General features: G+C 42.4%; 1 protein-coding gene across 2 annotated transcripts in view; it reads right to left on the bottom strand.

The window, feature by feature from the left end:
• Positions 1 to 256: 256 nt before the first annotated feature.
• Positions 257 to 22,822, bottom strand: part of STRIP1 (striatin interacting protein 1) — a 652,163-nt gene continuing 629,597 nt past the window's right edge. For both annotated transcript variants that reach the window (XM_082245809.1, XM_082245810.1), the window contains 2 exons: positions 713 to 917; positions 257 to 623 (listed from right to left, as the gene is read on the bottom strand). In XM_082245809.1, coding sequence (XP_082101935.1) covers positions 376 to 623; positions 713 to 917 — 453 coding nt within the window. In that variant the 3' untranslated portion in view covers positions 257 to 375. The remainder of the gene's footprint in view (positions 624 to 712; positions 918 to 22,822) is intronic.

Genomic DNA, 22,822 nt, shown 5'->3' with positions numbered 1-22,822 from the left:
CTTCTTGGTCATTTGGTCCACCCAGAGTAAGACCCAAGTATGGAATGTGATCTCTGTCCACATATACACTTTTGGTTTTACTCACTGTAGTGCATTTCACAAGACACACAAGTCAATGTTCAATTACTCTGCAAAGCAGGAAAGGCTAGAGTGCGGAGAGAACTGAATATGAATAAATATGTAACACAGGTTCATCCATACAGTATGCAACCTAATTTAAAAATACAATGCAACCTTTTCAGGAACATATGTCAAATAGGTGTGCTTGGTTAAAATGGCCAAGAATGCTTGTCAAAGGGCACAAACATTTTCAGCCATAGCAGTATTCTAGATGCTGGTGGAGTTATCACTTGTGCAGGTGTTGGATTGCATGTTTTATTGCAACAACTCTTCCCAGGATATGGGCTTAGAAAAAACTTCTCTCTCTAGCCAAAGATCATAGTTCATCTGAAAGTCTTCTGGCAATTCTACATGTTGTCCAAGCACACTTTGAAGGCAGTTGTCAACAGGTAGAAAGTCATGATTCTTGTGAGACCGATCGTATCGCCGAGAATTGAACCGCTCAATATTGGCTCTAAGTGCACATTCTTCAGCTTGAAAATCCCAGGGACGAGCATCAAGATCTATAGGCAAAAGTAAAAACATAATGTCATGCATATTTTGTAAGTTGGAGTAAAACGAGCACAAATGTTCCCGCTCTGAGGATTCATACCATTCCCATATGCCCAGTCATCATTAAGACGATGTCGGACTTTCTGATAGATGGCTGACATCGTTTTCATGTTACTTTTTCTCCACTGTCTCCCAAGGTACTTGGTTTGCACTTTTAGCAACTTGAGTACATATAGCTGCATCATGGCTTGCTTAACTTTAAGGGCTCGTTTTAGGATGGGTGCAGACTTGAAGACCACTAGCATCTATTAGGAAGCAAATGAACACACAAAAATATATGGTCATTTTAAACAATAGACATTTTCGTTATTTTTCCAAGCTACTCAATTTTTTAAGTAAGCACTATGGAAAAAAAAAAAAAAACTATTACAATAATTATTAAAAAAACAATATGGAACATAAATAATGACCTACTTGCAAATTCAAGCATATTCACAATGCTGGATTTGCTCAATGGGACAAATAGATTGTTAGCCTACATCATTTTTTTTTAAATGTAACATATGCTGAGGTTTTACACTACCCCAATAAACATTCACAAGGCAGAAAAAGTTAGTTCAATGTTTTAAGGACATTTGTAAATTAGTACACCTATTAGCATCCCGTATTCTGTAAAGATATAGATATCCATAAAGACTCTGGACAGCAATATGCTATTGAAGTACATAAGAGATGTGGGCGTCAGAGAAAAGTGACTTTGAAACAACCATTTGGATACAATGATCAACAGGAACTGTATGTCATCTCCTTTTTGACCACAAAATTAGAACATTGGTATGTGTGATAATCACACGAGATTCTTAAAGAGTTCTACATGTCTTGGATGGTTCAAATGCATATCACCATACATTGATATTATAGCCAACACAAATTATAACAAGCTGGAACTTTATAAATAGACAAAATAAATACTAATTGCAAAGATGCTAAAGTAAACGTGTCATGAGAAAAATACCAAGCTATTGCTGCCCTGTGAGAATGCTAACCACCTGGCTGTCATGCTGATCCTCCAGCTTAAAAACGTTTTCAGTTTGTGACTGGCAAGAAACAAGCATATAGCAAGACAGAAGTCCTGACCACTTTACTTGCTCAGTGTCAGTAATTGTTGTTTTAATCAGATGCATTTTTTTTTCAAGTGTTCTGTGAGGTCGGGTTCACATAAATGCGAATTGGAATGCAGTTTTCCCCGCATCCAATTCGCATGACATGCAAGTGTGACCAGCTCTCAATGCAGCTGGTTTACACATGTCCAGGGTGCCTACGGTCCGGATTCCTAAAGGGTCCTGTGCTTGTTTGGGTCTGGTTCAGGTGTGAATTCAGAAAAAAATTCAGACCTGACTTGCACAAGAACTGGTAAACAGACATGCACCGAACCCCAGGCTATAACTCGCAGCCGCACATATGTGAATCTGGCCTAAAACCCCTATAGCCCTCATCCCAACAATAAAGATAGGTAAAATATAGTTACTTGGTAACACACAATAGGATTATGTGCAAAACATTTTACATTGGTGTCCAAGTTATATTAACCAATATACAATGTAATTGTGGGGTTCAAAACTTTTAATATCTTATAGAATAGAATGGCTGTGTAAACTTTGCTATATAAATCCTGCATAATAATAATAATATTATAATAGAATGTGCAATAAAATATAGCAATATTGCAACACACAGTTTGCAGTTTTCATGAATAATATAATGCAGTGGTTACAACTAGTGCTGATTTTTTTTTTCTAACCCTATAGTATGTTGACAGTTTTAACCCACATCTGTAAAGTAGGGGATGGAGGAGAGCCTATTTGTGCTGTAAGTTTTCTAGCCTAGAAGTGCATGCTTGCAACAGCCGTAATGACACAATCATCTGTAGGTAAACTGAGTAAACCTATAAAAAAAAAAAAAAATAAAAAAAAACACAGGAACATATAAACTTCTCAAAAAGTAACACTTTGAAAACACATCAGATCTCAAAGGGGAAAAATATCATGCTGAATATCTATACTGATATGGACTAGGTAATGTGTTAAGAACAAAAGGATGCCACATAGTTTGAATTAAGACCTCTTTAGGTTGATAATTTTAATTTCCATCAAAGACATTCCGAAAATCAAAGTGAAAAAATGATGCAGCAGGCTAGTCCATTTTACTAAAGTTTCATTGCACCAACTCAAAATGGTACTCAGTAGTTTGTATGGTCCCCACGTGCTTGTATGCATGCCTGACAAAGTCTGGGCATGCTCCTAATGAGATGATGGATGGTGTCCTGGGATATTTCCTCCCAGATCTGGACCAGGGCATCACTGAGCTCCTGAACAGATTGAGGTGCAACCTGGCGGTATCAGATGGACCAAAACATAATGTCCCAGTTTTAGATGATTTAGGTCAGACGAGTGTGAGGGCCATTCAGTGGAATCAATTCTCCAGGAACTGGCTGCACACTCTCGCCACGTGAGGCCAAATATGGTCATGCACCAGGAGGAACCCAGGACCCACTGCACCAGCGTAGGGTTTGACAATGGATCCAAGGATTTTTTCCCACTACCTAATGGCAGTCAGGGTGCCATTGTCTAGCCTGTAGAGGTCTGTGTGTCCCTACATGGATATGCCTTCCCAGACCATCACTGACCCATCACCAAACCGGTCATGCTGAACGATGTCACAGGCAGCATAACATTCTCTACGGCTCCTTCAGACCCTTTCACGTCTGTCACGTGTCCGGGGTGAACCTGCTCTCATCTGTGAAAAGCACGGGGCGCCAGTAGAGGACCTGCAAATTCTGGTGTTCAATGGCAAATGCCATCGAGCTTCACGTTGCCGGGCAGTGAGCACAGGGCCCACTAGAGGACATCTGCCCTCAGGCCACCCTCAAAAAGTCTGTTTCTGATTGTTTGGTCAGAGACATTCACACCAGTGGCCTAATGGAGGTCGTTTTTTAGGGCTCTTGCAGTGCTCATCCTGTTCCTCCTTGCAGAAAGGAGCAGATACCGGTCCTGCTGAAGGGTTAAGGACCTTCTACGGCCCTGTCCAACTCACTTAGAAGAACTGCCTGTCTCCTGAAATCTCCTCCATGCTCTTGAGACTGTGCTGGGACACACAGCAAACCTTCTGGCAATGGCATGTATTGATGTGCCATCCTGGAGAAGTTGGACTGCCTGTGCAACCTCTATAGGGTCCAGGTATCGCCTCATTGCTACCAGTAGTGACACTGATCCTACCCCAAAGGCAAAACTAGTGAAAAAAAGTCAGAAAAGAGGAGTAGGAAGAAAAATGTCAGTGGCCTTCACCTGTAAAACCATTCCTGTTTTGTAGGTTGTCTCATTGTTGCCCATCTAGTGCGCCTGTTAATTTTATTCACACCAAAGCAGCTGAAACCGATTACCAACCCTCACTGCTACTTAACCAGTTGCCGACAGCCCGCCGCAGATATACTGCGGCAGGCTGGCTCAGCTGCGTGAATCACCGTACCTGTATGGTGGTTGCGCAAAGGGCTAAAGAGGGCGCGCGTGTGCCCCTGCGATGTTCTGATTCGGTTCAGAACCGATCAGTCATCAGGTCCAAGTCAATGATTTTGGCCTGGACCTCTTGATAGGTTCTGACCAATGGCAGAACATCATGTTCCCGTGTAATGTAAACACAGGCACAGGATATGATGTAATCTCCTCTTCCGGAATCCTTTTCGGTTCCAGCGTGAGAGGAGAAAACATCTACTGTGAGTAAAGAAGCAGAACACTGACACCAGTACACATAAGACACACATTTAACCCCCTGATCACCCCCTAATTAACCCTTTTACTCCCTGTCACGTACAGCAGTGGTCCTCAGGGCCCACTAACAGGCCAGATTTTAAGTGTTACCTTGGGGAGATGCAGACTAGAATACTGCAATCACTGAGCAGCAAATGAGATCACCTGTGATGTAATTTAGTTATCTTGCAAACCTGGCCTGTTAGTGGGACCTGAGGACCGGAGTTGAGGACCACTGACGTACACTATATACAGTACAGATAAAATTTACTGATCGCTGTATTAGTGCGACTTCAGCTAGCGCGAGAGGCAGTTAGTGGTAGTCCCAAATAGGTTTAGGGTTCCCGCCATATATCCCCCAATAAAGGTTTAATCCTCTGATCACCCCCATTAACCAATTCACTCCCTGCCACAGTGTACACGAATTACAGTATACAGACAATTTACTGATCACTGTATTAGTGTCACTTGTGACTTCAGTTAGTTTGAGAGGCAGGCAGTGGTAGTCCCAGATAGGTTTGGGGTACCCTCCATGTATACACTAATAATTTAACCCCCTGATCACCCCCAGTTAACCCCTTCATTGCCCTGTCACACTGCCACTATTATAGTGTACAGATCTCTTTTCTGATCACTGTATTAGTGTCACAGGTGACATCAGTTAGTGTCAATTCAGGACAGCGTCAGATTGCCTGCCACATATTTAGTAATACATTTTAACCCTTTGATTGCCAATGACCCACACTAAACACCTCCGTTACTAGTAAGGTATCTGAACGGATCAAAATCTTTGATTAGATCAGAACTATGCTAGCGCCCCCAATAGTTTAGTGTTCCCAAAAAGCAGCGTTAGCAGGATCAGCCCCACCACCTGCAAGGACCTGCCCCCCCCCCCCAAGAAGTGCAGAATCAGCAGAGTACGGTCACTTCCAATACACAGCACCCTGAACCGCAGCATTAGCAGAGTCAGACCTGATCTCTGTTAGCACTAGCAGTTACATTTTTTTGGTAGCGGTTCAAACAGTCGTTGACAACCAGGTGCTTTTTTACCTGGGAGCAACACTGGGTACCTATCCATTTACTGGCCAAAATGTCAGAACAGAGGTACACTAGTGAAGAGGCCTACACGATGCTGAGCACGACAGATGAGAGTGATGGGGAAGCCTCACTGTCAGAATCAGGCTCAGTATTTAAACCTGTAGACAGCAGCGGCACCCTGACAGATAGCTCTGATGACGGAGTAGTGGTCCCTGTTAAGGTTAGGCATACCCGACCCCATTCTTCTGTAGCTGAGGTACAACAACCACAGGGTTCCAATATGCAGAAGTGTGTCAGTACTAGTGCCGCTTAACCTTCTGGTGAACTGGCAAGCACAAGCAAGTACATCCTGGTCATAGTCAAACCAGCACTGCAGTAACACTTGGTGACCTGGCGAGTCCCATAAGTGTAGTTCAAGCTGGTGCGGTGGCTAGCACAAGTAGGGTCCCGCAGCCACCAATAATTCAAAGACAGGCCCATAGATTCCATAGTGCCCTTCCTGATGCACTTGCAAATCCTGATTGGAAGCCCACCACTTCTGCAGCGCCGGTACTTCCCCCATTCACTGGCCAACCCGGAATTCAGGTGGAAATAGCCAATTTTACTTCTCTTGATTTTTATGAGCTGTTTTTCAAGAAAGATCTTTACAGATCTATTGTGGACCAAAGCAATTTATATGCCGATCACGTCATCTCCAAAACCTTGCCAGATCCTTGCCAGAAAATATGCATTGAAACATATCACTTTCTCTGAAATTAAAACTTTTCTGGGCCTATACCTCCTCATGGGCATTACTAAAAAGATTTGAGTTGCGGTCATATTGGTCCACTGACCCAATTCACCATATGCCTGTGTTCTCTGCTGCCATGGCAAGAACTAGATACAAGCAAATCTTGCGGTTCATGCACTTCAGTGACAATCCACTGTCGTCCTCGGGGTGACCCTGGGTATGACTGGCTTCACAAATTTGGCCCCTCGTAAACCACTTCAACCAGAAGTTTTCAGCCTTGTATTTGTCCCAACAAGCTGTCTGTGTTGATAAGTCCCTGATAACATTTTCTGGCCGCCTTGCTTTCAAACAATTTCTCCCCAGCAAGCGTGCTAGATATGGGGTCAAGATGTATAAGCCCCGGAACAGGGCAACAGGCTATATATGTAGTTTCTGGGTTTACGAGGGAAAAAGATAGCAACGTGCAGCCCCTCCAACTGCCCAGACTACATGGGGAGCAGTGGCAAGATTGTTTGGGACTTGGCGTCATCCTTATTCGGAAAGGGGTACCATTTATACGTGGACAATTTCTATACAAGCGTGCCACTTTTTAGACACCTTTTTGATTTTGGAATTGGCGTATGTGGCACCGCTTCCCTTAACTTGTAGATTCCCAACTAAGACAGGGGGGAGGGAGCCTGCTTGAAGTCTGATAAATTACTTACAGTGAAATGGAGGGACAAACGTAATGTTTTCGTTCTGTCCTCCATTCATGCAGATACGACAGTTCAAATTGCAACAGCGACTGGTGTTGTTAAAAAGCCCCTCTGTGTCCACGAATACAACCTTAACATGGGAGGGGTGGACTTTAATGACCAGATGATGGCGCCGTACTTAGTTGCCACTAAGGCCAGACGCTGGTACAAAAGAGTGTCTGTATACTTATTTCAATTGGCTCTGAACGTTTATGTGCTATACAAAGCTTCAGGAAGAAGTGGATCCTTCCTAAAATTCCAGGAAGAGATCATCGCAGCCTTTCTGTATCCAGGAGGTGCTGTGGCCCGAATTCACAATCCAGATGCAGTGAGCCGGCTGCATGAGAGGGATTTTCCTGGATGTCCTCTCTAGTACCTCTACCCAAAGAGCCCCCCAAAGAAGATGTCATGTCAGCAGAAAAAGCGGAGTTAGGCGTGACGCCAGGGACGTTCCCCATTGGGAATAGGATGTAGTAGACCTAAGGGGAGGTGTCCCGGAGATTTGTTCTGGGCACAGACCAAACAAGTGGCCACCCGCTATTTTTATCCCTCCTGTCCTGGCCAACCTGGTCTCTGCATCTGGGGGCTATTTCCATCGCTACCGCACACTAGTAGAGCATTAGTATAGGGTACAGCACGGCACAGTCTAAGGCAGTGTTTCTCAACTCCGGTCCTCAGGGCACACTAACAGGCCAGGTTTGCAAGAAAACTGAAATACATCACAGGTGATATCATTTGCTGTTCGGTGATTGCAGTATTCTTGTCTGCATCTCCCCAAGGTAATACTTAAAATCTGGCCTGTTAGTGTGCCCTGAGGACCGGAGTTGAGAAACACTGGTCTAGGGCACCCTTTTTCACACAGGGTCTCGAAAGATGTTGGCGATCACATTTTGAGAGACCCTAGCCTGGAACAGTTGTTTTACAGTTACCAAAAAACTGTAAAAAAAAAGTTACAAAAAAAAAAATAAAATAAAGCCAAAAAATGTTGATGTTTTGAGTTAATTGTCTGTTCTACTTATACTGTACTTTATAATATACTGTTATACTGTAATGTTTTATTGTTAACCATTGTTTGCTTTGCAGGTATAAAGGAAATATACCAAGGTATATACCCCGCGGCTAATGTGTCCAATTAATTTCAATTAAATTATATGATAAAATGTGTATATATATATATATATATATATATATATATATATATATACAGTATATATCTATATATATATATATATACATACACATACATATATATGTGTACGTTTTAGCAGCTGCTATAGAATAATTGAATAGGATGTAAGGAAAGAAGTCTACTAATGAGGCTACCTATGGCGCTTGCTCATAGAATTAAACCTTGATAATAGATAAATAAATATATAAATATATAAATAAATGTGGCTGGTGGTCAATAAATAAATACTCCTTAATTGATATATACCATAAATAATTACCTTAATAATAAAATAATAATAAGCAATGAATTCAAATAAATAGTGATTTACATAAAAGTGTTCATGATTCATATAATAAAGTCCATATCATGTGACTGTAGTGAAAAGAACAGAAAGAAAAATAGTGCAGCGCTCATGGGTCACAGTATGAAACATATGTGACTAACAAATATACTAAACAGGAAAGTATAAAAGTCCATGTATTAACCCATGAGTAAGGGATGAAAGAAATGCTAATCCTGAGAAATATGGTGCTCTTCAGTGAAAAATTGCCCACCACCACATAAAATAGCCTTTCACCTTAGGGCTGAGAGAAACAAGCCCAACACTCCTCACTATACCAGGGACAAATGGCACCGCTCCTTTAAGAAGACTAAACCAGACTTCCAATAATCCTTCCATATACCATGTCATGGAAAAGAAAAAAAAGGGGCAAACCATAGCGTAATACTGATGATAGACTTTTATTAAAACATAAGGTAAAAATTGGCCTCTTACTGTGTAGCAGGACCAACAATCATAAGGGTTAGAGCAGCAGGACATGAAGCGGCGTGTCTTGGTCGGATCTCACTGTGTTCCAAGTGACAGCGAGTGACGTCAGTCGCTCCTCCTCCCCCGCATGCGTATCGTCTCCTATGGGCGGAGACTTCCTCAGCGGCATTGGAGGGCGCAAAAACGTCACCCACATACATAACGTGTATCGAGCACCGATTGGCTAATTCCCCCACCTAGTTGCCATAACCACAGGGACACCGTGCTGCCGATATGCGGAAGTCACCAGGGGGCATCGGTATCTAAAAGGTATATAGCCATTAAAAGAAATTGGATTACATGAGAGAGGTACTAAACGGATCACTCTGTGATTAAAAAATAAGATCCAAAAACTGTCCCCTCTCATAGAAACTGCAAGTGGCTTCACAAGCAATGATAATAAAATATACATATAAATAGTCATTACGATAATTAGTAAAAACTACAAATCCTAAAATCAGGAAATAAAATATGGAGCGAATGACACAGACACCCGCTGTCACCTGGATAACAAATAAATATCTATAAAACATAAATTAATATGCAAATAATCATACATAATGGAAGCTGCAAAAAAATACTGTAAGAAAATATATAAAAAAAATAAAGAAAATACATTATAACAAATTACCGGTCAGAAATAAAACAATTTAAATCAAAGTCTACATTTAACCCACGGGGGACTGCAACTTTAGTCTCATAAATCCAAAAGGATTCTCCCTGGCTAAGTTGCCGGATAAAGTTGCCTCCCCTTTAGTGTCTCTTAACTCTTTCTATGCCCCAAAATTTGAGGCCTCTCGGGTCTCTATTATGACACTGTTTAAAGTGGTGGGATACAAAATGTGATGTCTTACCCTTTTTAATATTCCTCACATGCTCTGCTACTCGAACCTGTAGAGCTCTAGAGGTTCTGCCAATGTACTGTAAACCACAGCTACATTTAAGCATGTAAACAATACCTGTAGTAGAGCATGTGATGAGATCATCTATCGTGTACTTTTTACCTGTGGCATTGGTCGTAAAATCCTTACGTCTCTTAATATTAGATTTGGCTGTACAGCACACCACACACTTCCCACAGGCATAGAAGCCAGAGAGGAAGGAAAATAATCTATCATTCCTTTGTATAGGTGGATCTACGACTCCAGGAGCTAACAAGTTCCTGAGTGTCGGTGCCTTCTTGTACACGTAAGATGGTCTCACTGGTAATTTAGAACCTATTATTTTATCCTGCTGTAGGATCGGCCAATGTTTGTTAATAATTTGTTCAATCTTCTTATGCTGGATGTTATAATCGAGTATAATTCTCACCCCTCTTCCTGACTAGCTGTTAATGGCCTGAACTGCCAACCTATCTTTCTCTAATTTACACTCGCTATAGCCTTTTTGTAGGAAGCGTTCTGTCAGAGACTTGGACTGAGCAAATGCGTCTCAGATGCACAAACTGCCCTTTCGGGATATTGCACAACCAAGACTGATAGTGGCAGCTATCCAAAGGAATGTAACAGTTGCCGTCTGTAGGTTCAGAAAAATTACATGTAGTAAACTTATTACCGTCTTTGAATATGACCAGATCTAAGAACACTACTTTAAAATGACTGGTAGTCCAGGTCAAGGCAATATTTTTGTTGTTCTTATTTAGTTTGTCCATAAACGATACTAGACTTCCCGAATCCCTGTTCCAAAGGAGGAACAGGTCGTCAATGTATCGCCTATAACATACCAACTCTGGGGGGCGATTAAGGAATACAACTTCTTCCTCCCAGTGGGCCATAAATAAATTGACCACACTGGGAGCAAATCGTGCGCCCATTGCCACACCCCTAGTTTGCAAAAAGTATGTGTTGTCATACCAAAAATAATTCCTCGAAAGGCAAAAACAAACTACTCAAAAGAAAACTCCTCAACTTCCTAGGAAAATCTGAAAAAGAAGAAAAGGCCCATTTAACAGCTGCTTCAGCTGCCTCATGACCAATAATGGAAGGGGAGATGTGATCGCCTGTCCAGGGAGACTTTACCGGGGCTGGGTTCCATCATACACATGTGATCCGAACCTTTTTCTCTTCCTTCATATATTGGCCTGAGGTGAGAGGAGAGGGGGGAGCCCACCATCCTATCTATCCCAAGTGAGCCACAAGGAGACCCCTATTTAGCCTGGAGGCTACTTAAGCCTGGTTGGGCTTGATGCTATAAGGCATACAAGACCCACATCATCTGGTAAGTGACCCACTCTTACCATTATCATGGTGGAAAAGGAACCAGAGCTGCACTGTTATCACAAAGTGAAAGGGAAATTTCCACGTTGAGCACTTTTTGTGGATAAGCATCATTTTGCACAAGAGACTCACCAATTTGAACTTTTTCACTACAGTCACATGATATGGACTTTATTATATGAATCACAAACACTTTTATGTAAATCACTATTTATTTCAATTCATTGCTTATTATTATTAATTTTATTATTAAGGTAATTATTTATGGTAAATATCAATTAAGGAGTATTTATTTATTTATTGACCACCAGCCACATTTATTTATATATTTATTTATCTATTATCAAGGTTTAATTCTATGAGCAAGCACTATAGGTAGCCTCACTAGTAGACTACTTTCCTTGCTTTGCAGGTATGCCCATCAGCTGCAGCACTGATTTGTTTATTCTGACAGCAACAGCGTTTGCTCTCACCATATACATAATCTATGACTGTAGTGCCAAAGGAGGCGATTTCATCACCGCAGTTAAAAAAAAAAAAGAGCATATATGACGAAACTTAAGAGATGGGGTGGACACAGAGGGCGGATCTCCCCCATGGACTGAACAAATAAAAAGAAAATTGCATGTATGCCCATCATTAGAAGTGGGTGGATCAATAGTTACATACATAGTAGGTGAGGTTGAATAAAGACAATAGTCCATCCAGTTCAACCTGTGTAGGTGTGTGTGACTGTAATCATCTAACATAGCCTTTAATCTCCTGATCCTTGAGATGCAAGTCTAAGAGTCTTTTGAAAATCACCATACTACCCGCAGAAACCACCTCTTGTGGTAGACAATTCCACAATCTTGTAGCCCTAACAGTTAAGAACCCCCCACGTTGCCTGAGGTTAAAACGCTTCTCCTCTAATCGCATTGTATGTCCTCGAGTCCTCATGCAATTCCTTCGAATGAACAGCTTTTTTTCTAAGCTGAGATCCCCATTAAGATATTTATAAATTGCTATCATGTCCCCTCTCAGACGTCTCTTCTCCAGGGAGAATAAATCAAGCAATTGCAGACGCTTCTCATAATCAAGGTCCTCCAATCCCCTAATTAGTTTAGTTGCCCTTCTCTGGACTTTCTCCAGCTCCAACACATCCCTCCTGAGGACTGGCAACCAGAACTGGACAGAATACTCCAGATGCGGTCGGACCAGAGTTTTATAAAGTGGAAGGATTATAGTCTTATCTCTGGAATACATCCCTTTCTTTATGCATGCTAATATTCTGTTGGCTTTGGAAGCTGCCGCTTGACATTGCATGCTGTTGCCTAATCTATCATCAACCAAGACTCCCAGATCTTTCTCCATTTTTGATTCCCCCAAGGGTTCCCCTCCTAACGTGTATTGTGTTTTTATGTTTTTAGTCCCCAAGTGCAAAACCTTACACTTCTCCACGTTAAACCTCATTTGCCATGTCGTTGCCCACTCCGTAATTTTGTCCAGGTCATTCTGTAGGATATCTGCTTCATGCTGTGCAGTTATTGCCCTGGCCAATTTTGTGTCATCTGCAAAAACTGATAACGAACTACTAATCCCGTCCTCAATGCTGTTTATGAACAGCATTACCACCTCAGACCAGTCTGAGTATGCGCTGTTTATTACCACCCTTTGGACACGGCCTTTTAGCCAGTTCCGTATCCAAGAGCAAACCCTGCTGTCGATACCTGCAGACCTTATTTTATAAATTAAGCGCTTGTGGGGAACTGTATCAAACGCCTTAGCGAAATCCAAGTACACCACATCCACTGGTCTGCCCCTATCTAGCTCACAGCTCACCTCCTCGTAGAATGCTAAGAGATTGGTTTGACAAGAACGCCCATTTGTAAACCCGTGCTGGTTACTACTGATGATGTTGTTGTCTTTAGCATATTCTACGATATAGTCCCTTATCATCCCCTCCAAAAGTTTACAAATTATTGATGTCAAGCTGACAGGCCTATAATTTCCCGGGATATGCCTCTGGCCCTTTTTGAATATCGGAATCAGGTTAGCCTTCCTCCAATCCCCTGGTACATCTCCTGTCCCAATACTGTCAGCAAAGATCAGGAACAGTGGTCTAGATATAACCATACTGAGTTCCTTGAGCACTCTCGGATGTACGCCATCCGGGCCTGGTGATTTGTTTGTGTTAAGTTTATTCAGTCTTTCCCTGATTTCACCCTCTATAGAGGGTGAAATCAGGGAAAGACTGGATAAACTTAGCTATAGAGGCAAGTCCTGTGTATTACTACTAACCAAACAGTCGTGGTCAGTGTACCCCTCCTTTTCCTGCGTAAAGACTGACGAGAAAAAAGCATTCAGCACGGTTGCTTTTTCAGTGTCCTCTGTAACCATCCTCCCATCATTGTTAATTATGTGTGCAATATGCTCTGCCCTAGTTTTTTTGCTGTTGATATATTTAAAGAATTTCTTTGTTTTTTTTTTACTATCCTCCACTATTTGTCTCTCAAAGTTGATTTTAGCCATCTTGATTTCGTGTTTACCCTTCTTATTTGCCTCCTTGTATTGCTGGAAGGCCAATACTGTGCCCTCTGATTTATATTTCTTGAAGGCCAATTTTTTTCCCCTAATAAGTTTTTTAACGCTACGGTTTAGCCAGCCAGGTTTGGCTTTGTCTCTTCTAAATTTATTCCCCATAGGAATGCACTGCAAGATGCCTTTGCTTAATATGTTCCTAAAGCATTCCCATTTTTCCTCTGTGGTCAGTGATCCCAGGGTTTGGTCCCAGTTTACCCTTTCCATCAATGAGTACAATTTTGGAAAGTTTGCCCGTCTGAAGTTTAGGGTTCTTATGTTCCCCACTTGCCTTTTTATATTGTTATTTATACTAAATGTGATCATCCTGTGATCGCTAGAGCCCAGGTTGTCCTGGACTCCTACCTCCGAGATTATGTCTGGGTCATTAGTGATCAATAGATCCAGGATTGCGTTTTCTCTGGTAGGGGAATCCACCAATTGTGACATGTAGTTGTCCTGTAAGGTTTCCGTGAATAGACGGGGCTTATGTGAGTGTGCAGTCCCCTCTTCCCAGTCAATGTCAGGATAATTGAAGTCCCCCAATACGATGACTGATCCCAGTTTTGCCACTTTACCCATTAGTGCTAAAAATTCCTGCTCTACCTCCTCCCCTTGGTTAGGTGGCCTATAGCAAACCCCCACAATTACTTTCCCCTTTTTTCCTTCCCTAAGGAGTTCTACCCACACGGATTCTAAATCCATGCTCATCCCATCCGTAATGTCACTCCTTTCTAGCACCTTTATATTGTTCTTGACATAGAGACATACCCCTCCCCCTCTTTTTCCTACCCTGTCCTTCCGGTACACCGAATACCCTTGGATATTGGCCAGCCAGTCATGTGAGGGGTCGAACCAAGTTTCTGTTATTCCCACAAGGTCTATGTCCTCCTCATGTACTAACATTTCCAATTCTTCCATTTTATTAGCTAGGCTCCTGGCATTAGCATATACCCCTCTTAGTTTTACGGAAGTTAAACGTGATTGGCGGTTATGTTTATTTCTGTTTGGTCTGCGGTTTTCCCGCACAGACCTGCCAATTGACGTTGTCGACCTACTGTCGCTGCTGACACTACAGCTGCCTTCAGTCCTCTGCTCCCTCCTGACTGATTCTACTTCTGAGCCCTCCCCCCCGTCTCCTAGTTTAAATGGCGCCAGTCCCGAGTGCACGCTAGAGCACCGTGGAAGACCGTCCAGAGGAATGTCTGTGGAGACTCCCGATCCTCCAGCCCACATGAGCGGCTAGCCCGAGACCTCACCCCCCCCCCTCACTCGCTCCAGTCAGACCCCAGGAGAATTCCTGCGGATACACCGCACCTAACGAACCCGCTGGGTAATGCTGACACCAGGGAAGCGGTGGTTGATTCAGGGGTGGCCGTGGCACGGACAGAGAGACCGGGTGGTTTTTTAAAAGTGGAGCCCCCTAGGATTTATATTTATGTGTGAAGATCCCTTTTGGACTGTGACATAGACCATCTTGGAAAGAATACATAAGAACCATAGGAGGGAGACACACAAAAGACCTTACGGGACCCCCCCAAAGATTGACCCTCTGGAGGTCTCCAACACATACACCCTGTATACTCTCCTACGTTATGCATGATTGGTAACTACCACAGGCTGCTTCATAAAGATTGCATGAAATTATTGGTTTATGACATATAAAGGGAGGCCTATGGTATCACTATTTTTTCCTGCTGCTAAGAAAAGTAATAAACATAACTCACTCTGGACAGTAGATCAAAAAACAGCCGGATTTACTTTTTGACTTTGCTTCTTCCCATCTTAAAAGAGGGGACGATTATACCCTCTTTTTGGAAACTAGATATAAAAAAAAAAAAAAAAAAAAAAAAAAGAGCGTATGACATAATACTTTCTTCTACTCTTGCCCTGGAAAAACTCCAGTGAACGGGGAGAGAGAGACAATCCCGTAAGGAATAAAGGAGAGAGGCCCCTCAAAAGACCCTATGGGATACCCCCTTAAAGCTTGACTGGACTCTTCAGTATAAAATCTATTAAGTGGGTATACGCCCCTTTGTAGTAAAAAAGGGGGGCTCTCTTACAAGTAATTCCCTAAAGATTGGAGGAGGACACCTAGACTTATTATACAAGGGAACTCATTAGATCCTAGCGGGACAAGTCAGCTCTGTGGGAAATAGCAAGTGTACAGATACAATCAATAGCTTTCCATAAAAGGAATTAACATGTCTAAGATTAGGAAAAACAGCCAAAGGAGACATCAGGGAAAACGGCAAAAATTACGGCTAGCCCTGGGACTATCAAAATGAACATGACCCAGGAAGGGAAAGGACAAAGTGGAACATCTGAAAACCAACCAGTGGTAAGACCAAAACAAGCTAGCGAAGGAAATAAAAAGACAAAAGGAACAAAGGCATCAGGAGTAACAGGAGAGGAGAGCCTAGACCTATCCAAAGAGAGCTCACAAACAGTAGAGGACATGGATCCTGGGAAGGAAGAAGAACTAAGGATGGATGACCATCCCCCGACAAAATCAGAAATGATGGAAATGTTCTCGAATCTGGATAGATCAATTAAAACCGAAATGGCCACTCTATACAGAGATCTGGGACATACACTGACAAGAGTAGAGGAAACTGAAAGGAAGATAAATACCCACGGGAAAAAGTTATCAACTTTAAATTAACAAGTGAAGAAATTGCAATTAGAACAGAGGAATATTCTCTATAAGATGGAGGACCAGGAGAATAGAAATAGAAGAAAGAATTTGCGGATCAGAGGGCTTCCAGAAAAAGATAAAGAAGAAAAATTACAACTAATGCTTGAAAGCGTATTTAACCCACTTCTTGGGAATCCAATCACAGATAAAATAGAATTTGAAAGGGTACACAGAGTACGGAAACCACTAAATGCCCCAAAAGAAAAGTCAAGAGATGTGATAGTGAGATTTCACAAATACGAAGTGAGAGCTCAAATTTGGGAAAAAATGAGAGATAGACCAAGATTGAGATATGAAGGAGAAGACTTACAAATTTTTCCAGATCTCTCACAGGAAACACTGAACAGAAAGCGCATCTTAAAACCGGTTGTGGAAGAATTAAAGAAGCAAAATATACAGTATTTTTGGAGCCACCCGCAGGGACTGGGAGCACGAAGAGAGGGAAAGACGGGTATATTAAGGTTTCCTGAAGATATTCCAACTTTCTGTGAGACTCTATAAAGATACCAGAAATAAGGGTCCCAGGATGGACAGAACAAGGCAATCCCGAGGAAGAATCAGAGGAAGAAACCCAGCGGAAGGAGAAGAAAAAGAAGGATATGAAAACTAAAGAAGAAATTAAAAGCAAGAGATCAGACTGGGGGGACAGAGCGGGGGAGGGCGGAGGAGGTAGGAGGGGGAAATAGTCAGGAAACTAAAAAGGGCGGTCCCATAGCGGGATAGCGGGTGGAAACCTTTCTTCCCAATTATGGGAGGGAGGGGAGGGGAGGGGAGGGAAGGGCGAGCAGGGGCAGAGCTCAACCCTGGGAGAATGTCGATCGAAATGGAGGGGAGGAGAATCAACTACCCTAGTAAAGGGGAAAGAGAGAACTAGGGGCCCAAAAGGGTGGAGAAGGGGGGAGGAAGGGAGGGGGGGAGGAAGGGAGGGGAGGAGGGGGGGGGAGGGAAAGGTGGGGAGGGAGGGAGGAAGCAGGAAAAATAATAATAAGAAAGCACCCTGCTCACAAAAATCAAATACTCTTTAGACCCAACGTGGGAACATACCCATGGAGATATCAGATTCTATTCCCATAACCATCCTACTTGGTTCTATGCAGACTAAAAAAAAAATCAAGTGGGGTAGCTATTGGTCTAGCCAGAGGGAAACTAACAAACTTTAAGAAAGGAGGGGTGATCTTAGCCGGGGACCTCAACCTGAGCCTCGATCCAAAAATTGATAATACATCACGATACCAAAGGTGCTCGAATTATCAGATTAAGGAACTCAGAACAAAATTACAGTAATCCCCCGCTCCATCGCGGTTCAGTTTTTGCGGTCCCGGTAATTCGTGTTTTTTTTTGTAATGTTATTTTACTATATAAATCATTAAAAATTAAATATTTTTGTGTTTTTCATAGCTCTTGCTATGTCTCTTAGTATCTTTTATGTGTTTAAATTAGTTTCTATTGTTTTAAAAGTGTGTTTAAAGACCTTAAAATGCTTTTACACGGACAGTGACAGTAAAAAAATCATGCCTACAATGCATTTTAATAGGTTTTTTCTATTTCGCGGAATTTCACTTTTCGCGGCTGGGTCCGGAACGTAACCCCCGCAATGGAGGGGGGTTTACTGTATATCAAAATCAACTAGCAGATATTTGGAGAATACTAAACCCAAAAGAGAGAGATTATACCTATTACTCAAATATACATAAGACATATTCCAGAATTGATTATTTCCTAATAGAGCACCGATGGATCGAGAAAGTATCAGAGGCAAGGGTTGGGATTAGGACCTGGTCAGATCATTCCCCCATCTCAGTAAAAATAAAAATGGGTAAAGAATTATCTAGAATGTCAACCTGGAAAATTAATGAGGAATTGATTAGAGATAAAAAATGGGGGAAGGAAATAGAAAAAGAACTGGAATTTTACTTCCAAAATAATGACATCGAAGAAACACCTAAAAATATTATATGGGAAGCACAAAAAGCATACATGCGGGGTATATTAATTTCAAAAGGAGTACAAAGAGAAAAAGAAAGAAGGGAAAAAAAAGATAGACTAATAAGAGATATATATGAATTAGAACAACAAAAAAAAAAAAAAAAACAACAATAAAAAAGATCTATCCCCCCTGTTAGAAAGGAAAAAAGAGGACTTAAAATAATTATTAGAACAAGAAATTAGACAAGAATTTAATAAAGTAGCGAGAGAGAAATATGTGGAGGGAAATAAGATTGGAAAAAATCTGGCAAGAATTCTTAAAAAAAAAAAATCAACAAACTTCATAGACAGAATGAGAAATAAAGGTGGGGACCTAGTCCACTCATCCACTGAGATAGCAGGGGAGTTCAAAAAATATTATGGTAATTTATATGCGGTAGGGGGGGTGGGTAAACAAGAAGACAACCCCGATAGAGAGGAGAAGATCAAAAACTATTTGGAAAAGGCAAGAATGAAAAAAATAGAGAAGGAAAAATTAACACTCCTTGAGGCACCAATTACGGGACAAGAAATAGAAAAAGCTATAAAAGATACTCCTGTAGGAAAAAGTCCAGGACCCGACGGTTTTACCATCAGCTATTACAAACAATATAAAGATCTTTTAATCCCAAGATTAAGGGGATATATGAATGGGCTGGGCTCCCAATTCGGTATGAGTAGAGAGGCACTTTTAGCTTCGATTACAGTTATTTTAAAAGATAAAGACCCAACGCTGTGCTCAAGCTATAGGCCCATTTCTCTTTTGAATGCCGACACTAAGTTGTTTACGAAAATACTAGCAACCAGGATGAAAGGGCTGATGGAAGATTGGATCCATGACGACCAGGCAGGTTTTACACCCGGCAGACAGGGGAAAGATAACGGGATTAGAACGATCCTATTGATAAATCAAATGTTAAAAAACAAGGATTCAAGCTTGATACTGTCGATTGATGCTGAAAAAGCATTTGACAGGGTCAACTGGGAGTTCATGCTGAGAACTTTAGCTGGACTCCTCCCCCTGTAGGCGGCGCTCGCGCGCCACCGGAGGCGCGCTCCTGCTGTTTTAATTCACAGCGGGAGTCGGGCCAGGGGAGGAGCGGCGGCGATCGCCGCCGCTCTTCCCCGATCGTCGGGGAATCTAGTTTGGAGATCCGCCCGCCTGTGTAAACAGAGCGGGCGGATCTCCTAAGTGACAAGGAGTGACAGATCGGAGTGTTCAGCATAGCTGAACATCCGATCTGTCCCTAACTCACTCAGTCACCCCCCCCCCCACACGTCAGTAAGCACCAGGCATACATTAACCCCTCCCTCTCCAATAAAATTAACCCCTTCCCTGCCAGTGTCATTTTTACAGTAACAGTGCATATATATAGCACTGATTACTGCAGTAATGTCACTGGTACCCCCAAAAGTGTCAAAAATGTCAGTCAAGGGTCCGATCTGTCCGCCGCAATGTCGCAGTCCCGCAAAAAAAATTGCAGATCGCCGCCATTACTCGTTAAAAAAAAAAAACAACAAAAATGACAGAAATCTTTCCCTTAATAAACGCAATAACTTTTGCGCAAACCAATCAAAATACGCTTATTGTGATTTTTTTTACCAAACATAGGTAGCAAAAAACAAATTGGCCAAAAATTTAAAAAAAATTTGATTTTTACATATTTTTTGGGGGGAATTTCATATAAAAAATGTTAAAAATATTGTTATTTTTTCAAAATAAACGCTCTTTTTTTGTTTATAGCGCAAAAAGTAAAAATCGCACAGGTGATCAAATACCACCAAAAGAAAGCTCTGTTTGTGGGAAAAAAAGGACGTAAATTTTGTTTGGGTACGGCGTCGCACGACCGTGCAATTGTCAGTTAAATTCGCACAGTACCGAATGGCAAAAAGTGGCCTGGACGTAAGACAGCAAAATCCTCCGGGGGTAAAGTGGTTAATTTACAATAGGGGAAAATGGGAGTATAATTCACCACTAATACCACTACAGGACACAACATTTTTTGCACCAGAAGGAAAAGAACCCGGAAATTGGTTAGGAGAAGGAGATATAAGATTAAAAGATATAATGGAGATGGGAAAAATATATACTTTATCTGAGCTTAAAAAAAAGAAAGTTATTTGGAACTTAGATGAGTGGAGATATCGCCATTTTAGACATTTTGTAGCATCCTTGCCCCACCCAATAAGAGAAATAAATGATCTTAACCCGTACGAACAAATATGCACATCCGGGAAAAATAAGAATAACATCTCAAATATATATAAAATCTTGAATGAAGTCGAGTGGAAAAAAATCAAGGTCATTATATGAATTGAAAAAAAAAAATGTAATGGTAATGTAATGGTAATGTTTTTACAGCCAGAGGTCAGCTTTCATGTAAATGCAATCCTAGCAGATAATTAGCCGCTAGACTGGTTTTACAAGATGTGGGAGCGGGAGGGCATCCCCCCTTCCTGCCGCTTTCTACGTTTTTTTTGGCTCTCCTGTCCCCCAGGGTAACCCAAGACTGAAACCGGTGGTTCTGTTAGCTGACCATAGAGCTGAATGGAGGCTAGAATGGCTCCAATCATCTCTATGGCCTAAGATACCGGAAGCTACAAGCATTTCAGGATTTCGGTTTCGCCAGATATAAACAGCGGCATTGGGAAAGCATCTTATCACACCAATCTTGGTGTGGTCAGATGCTTTAAGGGCAGGGGAGAGATCTAGAGTCCAATAGACCCCAATAGTACCTGTCAGTGCTTATTACTATCATAGGGGATATTTAAATTTCCTGTGATAGTAAAAAAAAATGTTAAAATAAAATGAAATGGAAGGTGTAAAAATAAAATAAAAAAGCAAAATAAATTATAAAAAACAAAAAATTCAAGCACCCCTGTCCCCCCGTGTTATTAGCACAACCCCAACCCCCCCCCCCCCTAAATAACGGAATTTTTGTAAAATCTTACCGAAAAATTCCTTTCTCTGAGTCCTCCGACAGTCGCCGCCTCCTCTAAGTCATCACTATTGGGTATTGACATCCGCTCCGCAGGAGTAGCTAGGCATAAGACTTAGTCAAAAGAACAAAAGCATTTAGCATAGACACACCCATGGGGCTGTCCCACTGGTCAATACCCCCCTGCAGTGATCCCTCCCAACTCAGTTTGGTAGAATAGCAGTAGGTGTACAAGAAAAAAACCCCAAAAGAGGGGCGGGGCGGCGACTGTCTGAGGACTCAGAGAAAGGAATTTTACGGTAAGATTTTACAAAAATTCAGTTTTCTCTTACATCCTCCGACAGTCGCCGCCTCCTCTAAGTAATCACTATTGGGATGTCCCAAAGCAGTGTAGACATGAGGGGTGGGAGACGCAACCGTAGAAAAGGCAACGCAGTACCCACATCAGAGAAAGGAACCTTACACGCACAGTAAGAGAACCTTCTGGGCAATAGAAAAGGCTCAACAGGAGCAACAACCCAGGAAAACAAATATCCAGGGGATAAACACCCCAACAGCCAGGGACCCACAAAAAACACAAGGGTCCCCTATGGCACTGCCGCACTGAGAACTTTGCGGCCAAAGGAGGCATCAGCTGATGCCAGAACATCAATCTTATAGAATTTGGAAAAGGTGTGCACCGACGACCAAGTCGCAGCCTTGCACACCTGGGCCACCGAAGCCTGATGCCGGTAGGCCCAGGACGTACTCATCGATCTGGTAGAGTGCGCATTAACAGGGAAGGGCGGAACCAGTTCCTTCAATGCATAGGCCTGTACAATCTTCTGTCTGATCCATTTGGCAATGGTCACCGCAGACGCAGCCATGCCCTTCCGAGGTCCCTCAGGAAGGACAAAGGGGGAATCTGATTTCCGAAAGGATTCAGTGGACGACAGGTAAACCCTGATCGCCCTGACATCATCCAAGGAATGCAATGAAATCTCCTGGGGATGTTTGGGCTTCGCACAGAGCGAAGGCAACACAATGTCCTCATTCAGGTGGAAATCAGACACCACTTTAGGAAGTAAGGCAGAGTTAGGTCGCAAGATCACCTTATCCTTATGAACCACCAAGTAAGGAGAGCGGCAAGACAACGCCGCCAACTCCGACACCCTGCGAGCTGAAGTGATCGCCACTAAAAAGGCAACCTTCTTCGACAGCAGAGGCAACGATATCTCCCGGATGTTTTCAAAGGGAGAACGCTGTAACACGGACAGAACCAAGTTCAAGTCCCATGGAGGTAAAGACGCCCTCCGGGGAGGGGCTAAATGTCGCACACCTTGAATAAAGGTGCGAATCAAGGAATGAGATGCCACAGGGCGTTGGAAAAGAATAGCCAGTGCAGATACCTGGCCCTTTATCGTGGCCAGCGCCAGGCGCTGGTCTACACCAGAATGGAGAAAAGCCAACACTCTCGACACCGAGTACGATCGAGGGGAGAACCCCCTGGACTCACACCAGGCGAAATAAGCTTTCCAGGTACGGTAATAGATTTTACCAGACGAGGCTT

The sequence above is a fragment of the Pelophylax lessonae genome (assembly GCF_965119305.1).
Source record: "Pelophylax lessonae genome assembly, chromosome: 2".
NCBI classification, from domain to species: Eukaryota; Metazoa; Chordata; class Amphibia; order Anura; family Ranidae; genus Pelophylax; species Pelophylax lessonae.
Note: the sequence above shows the minus strand (reverse complement) of the source record. Positions and strands in the feature narration are given on the sequence as shown.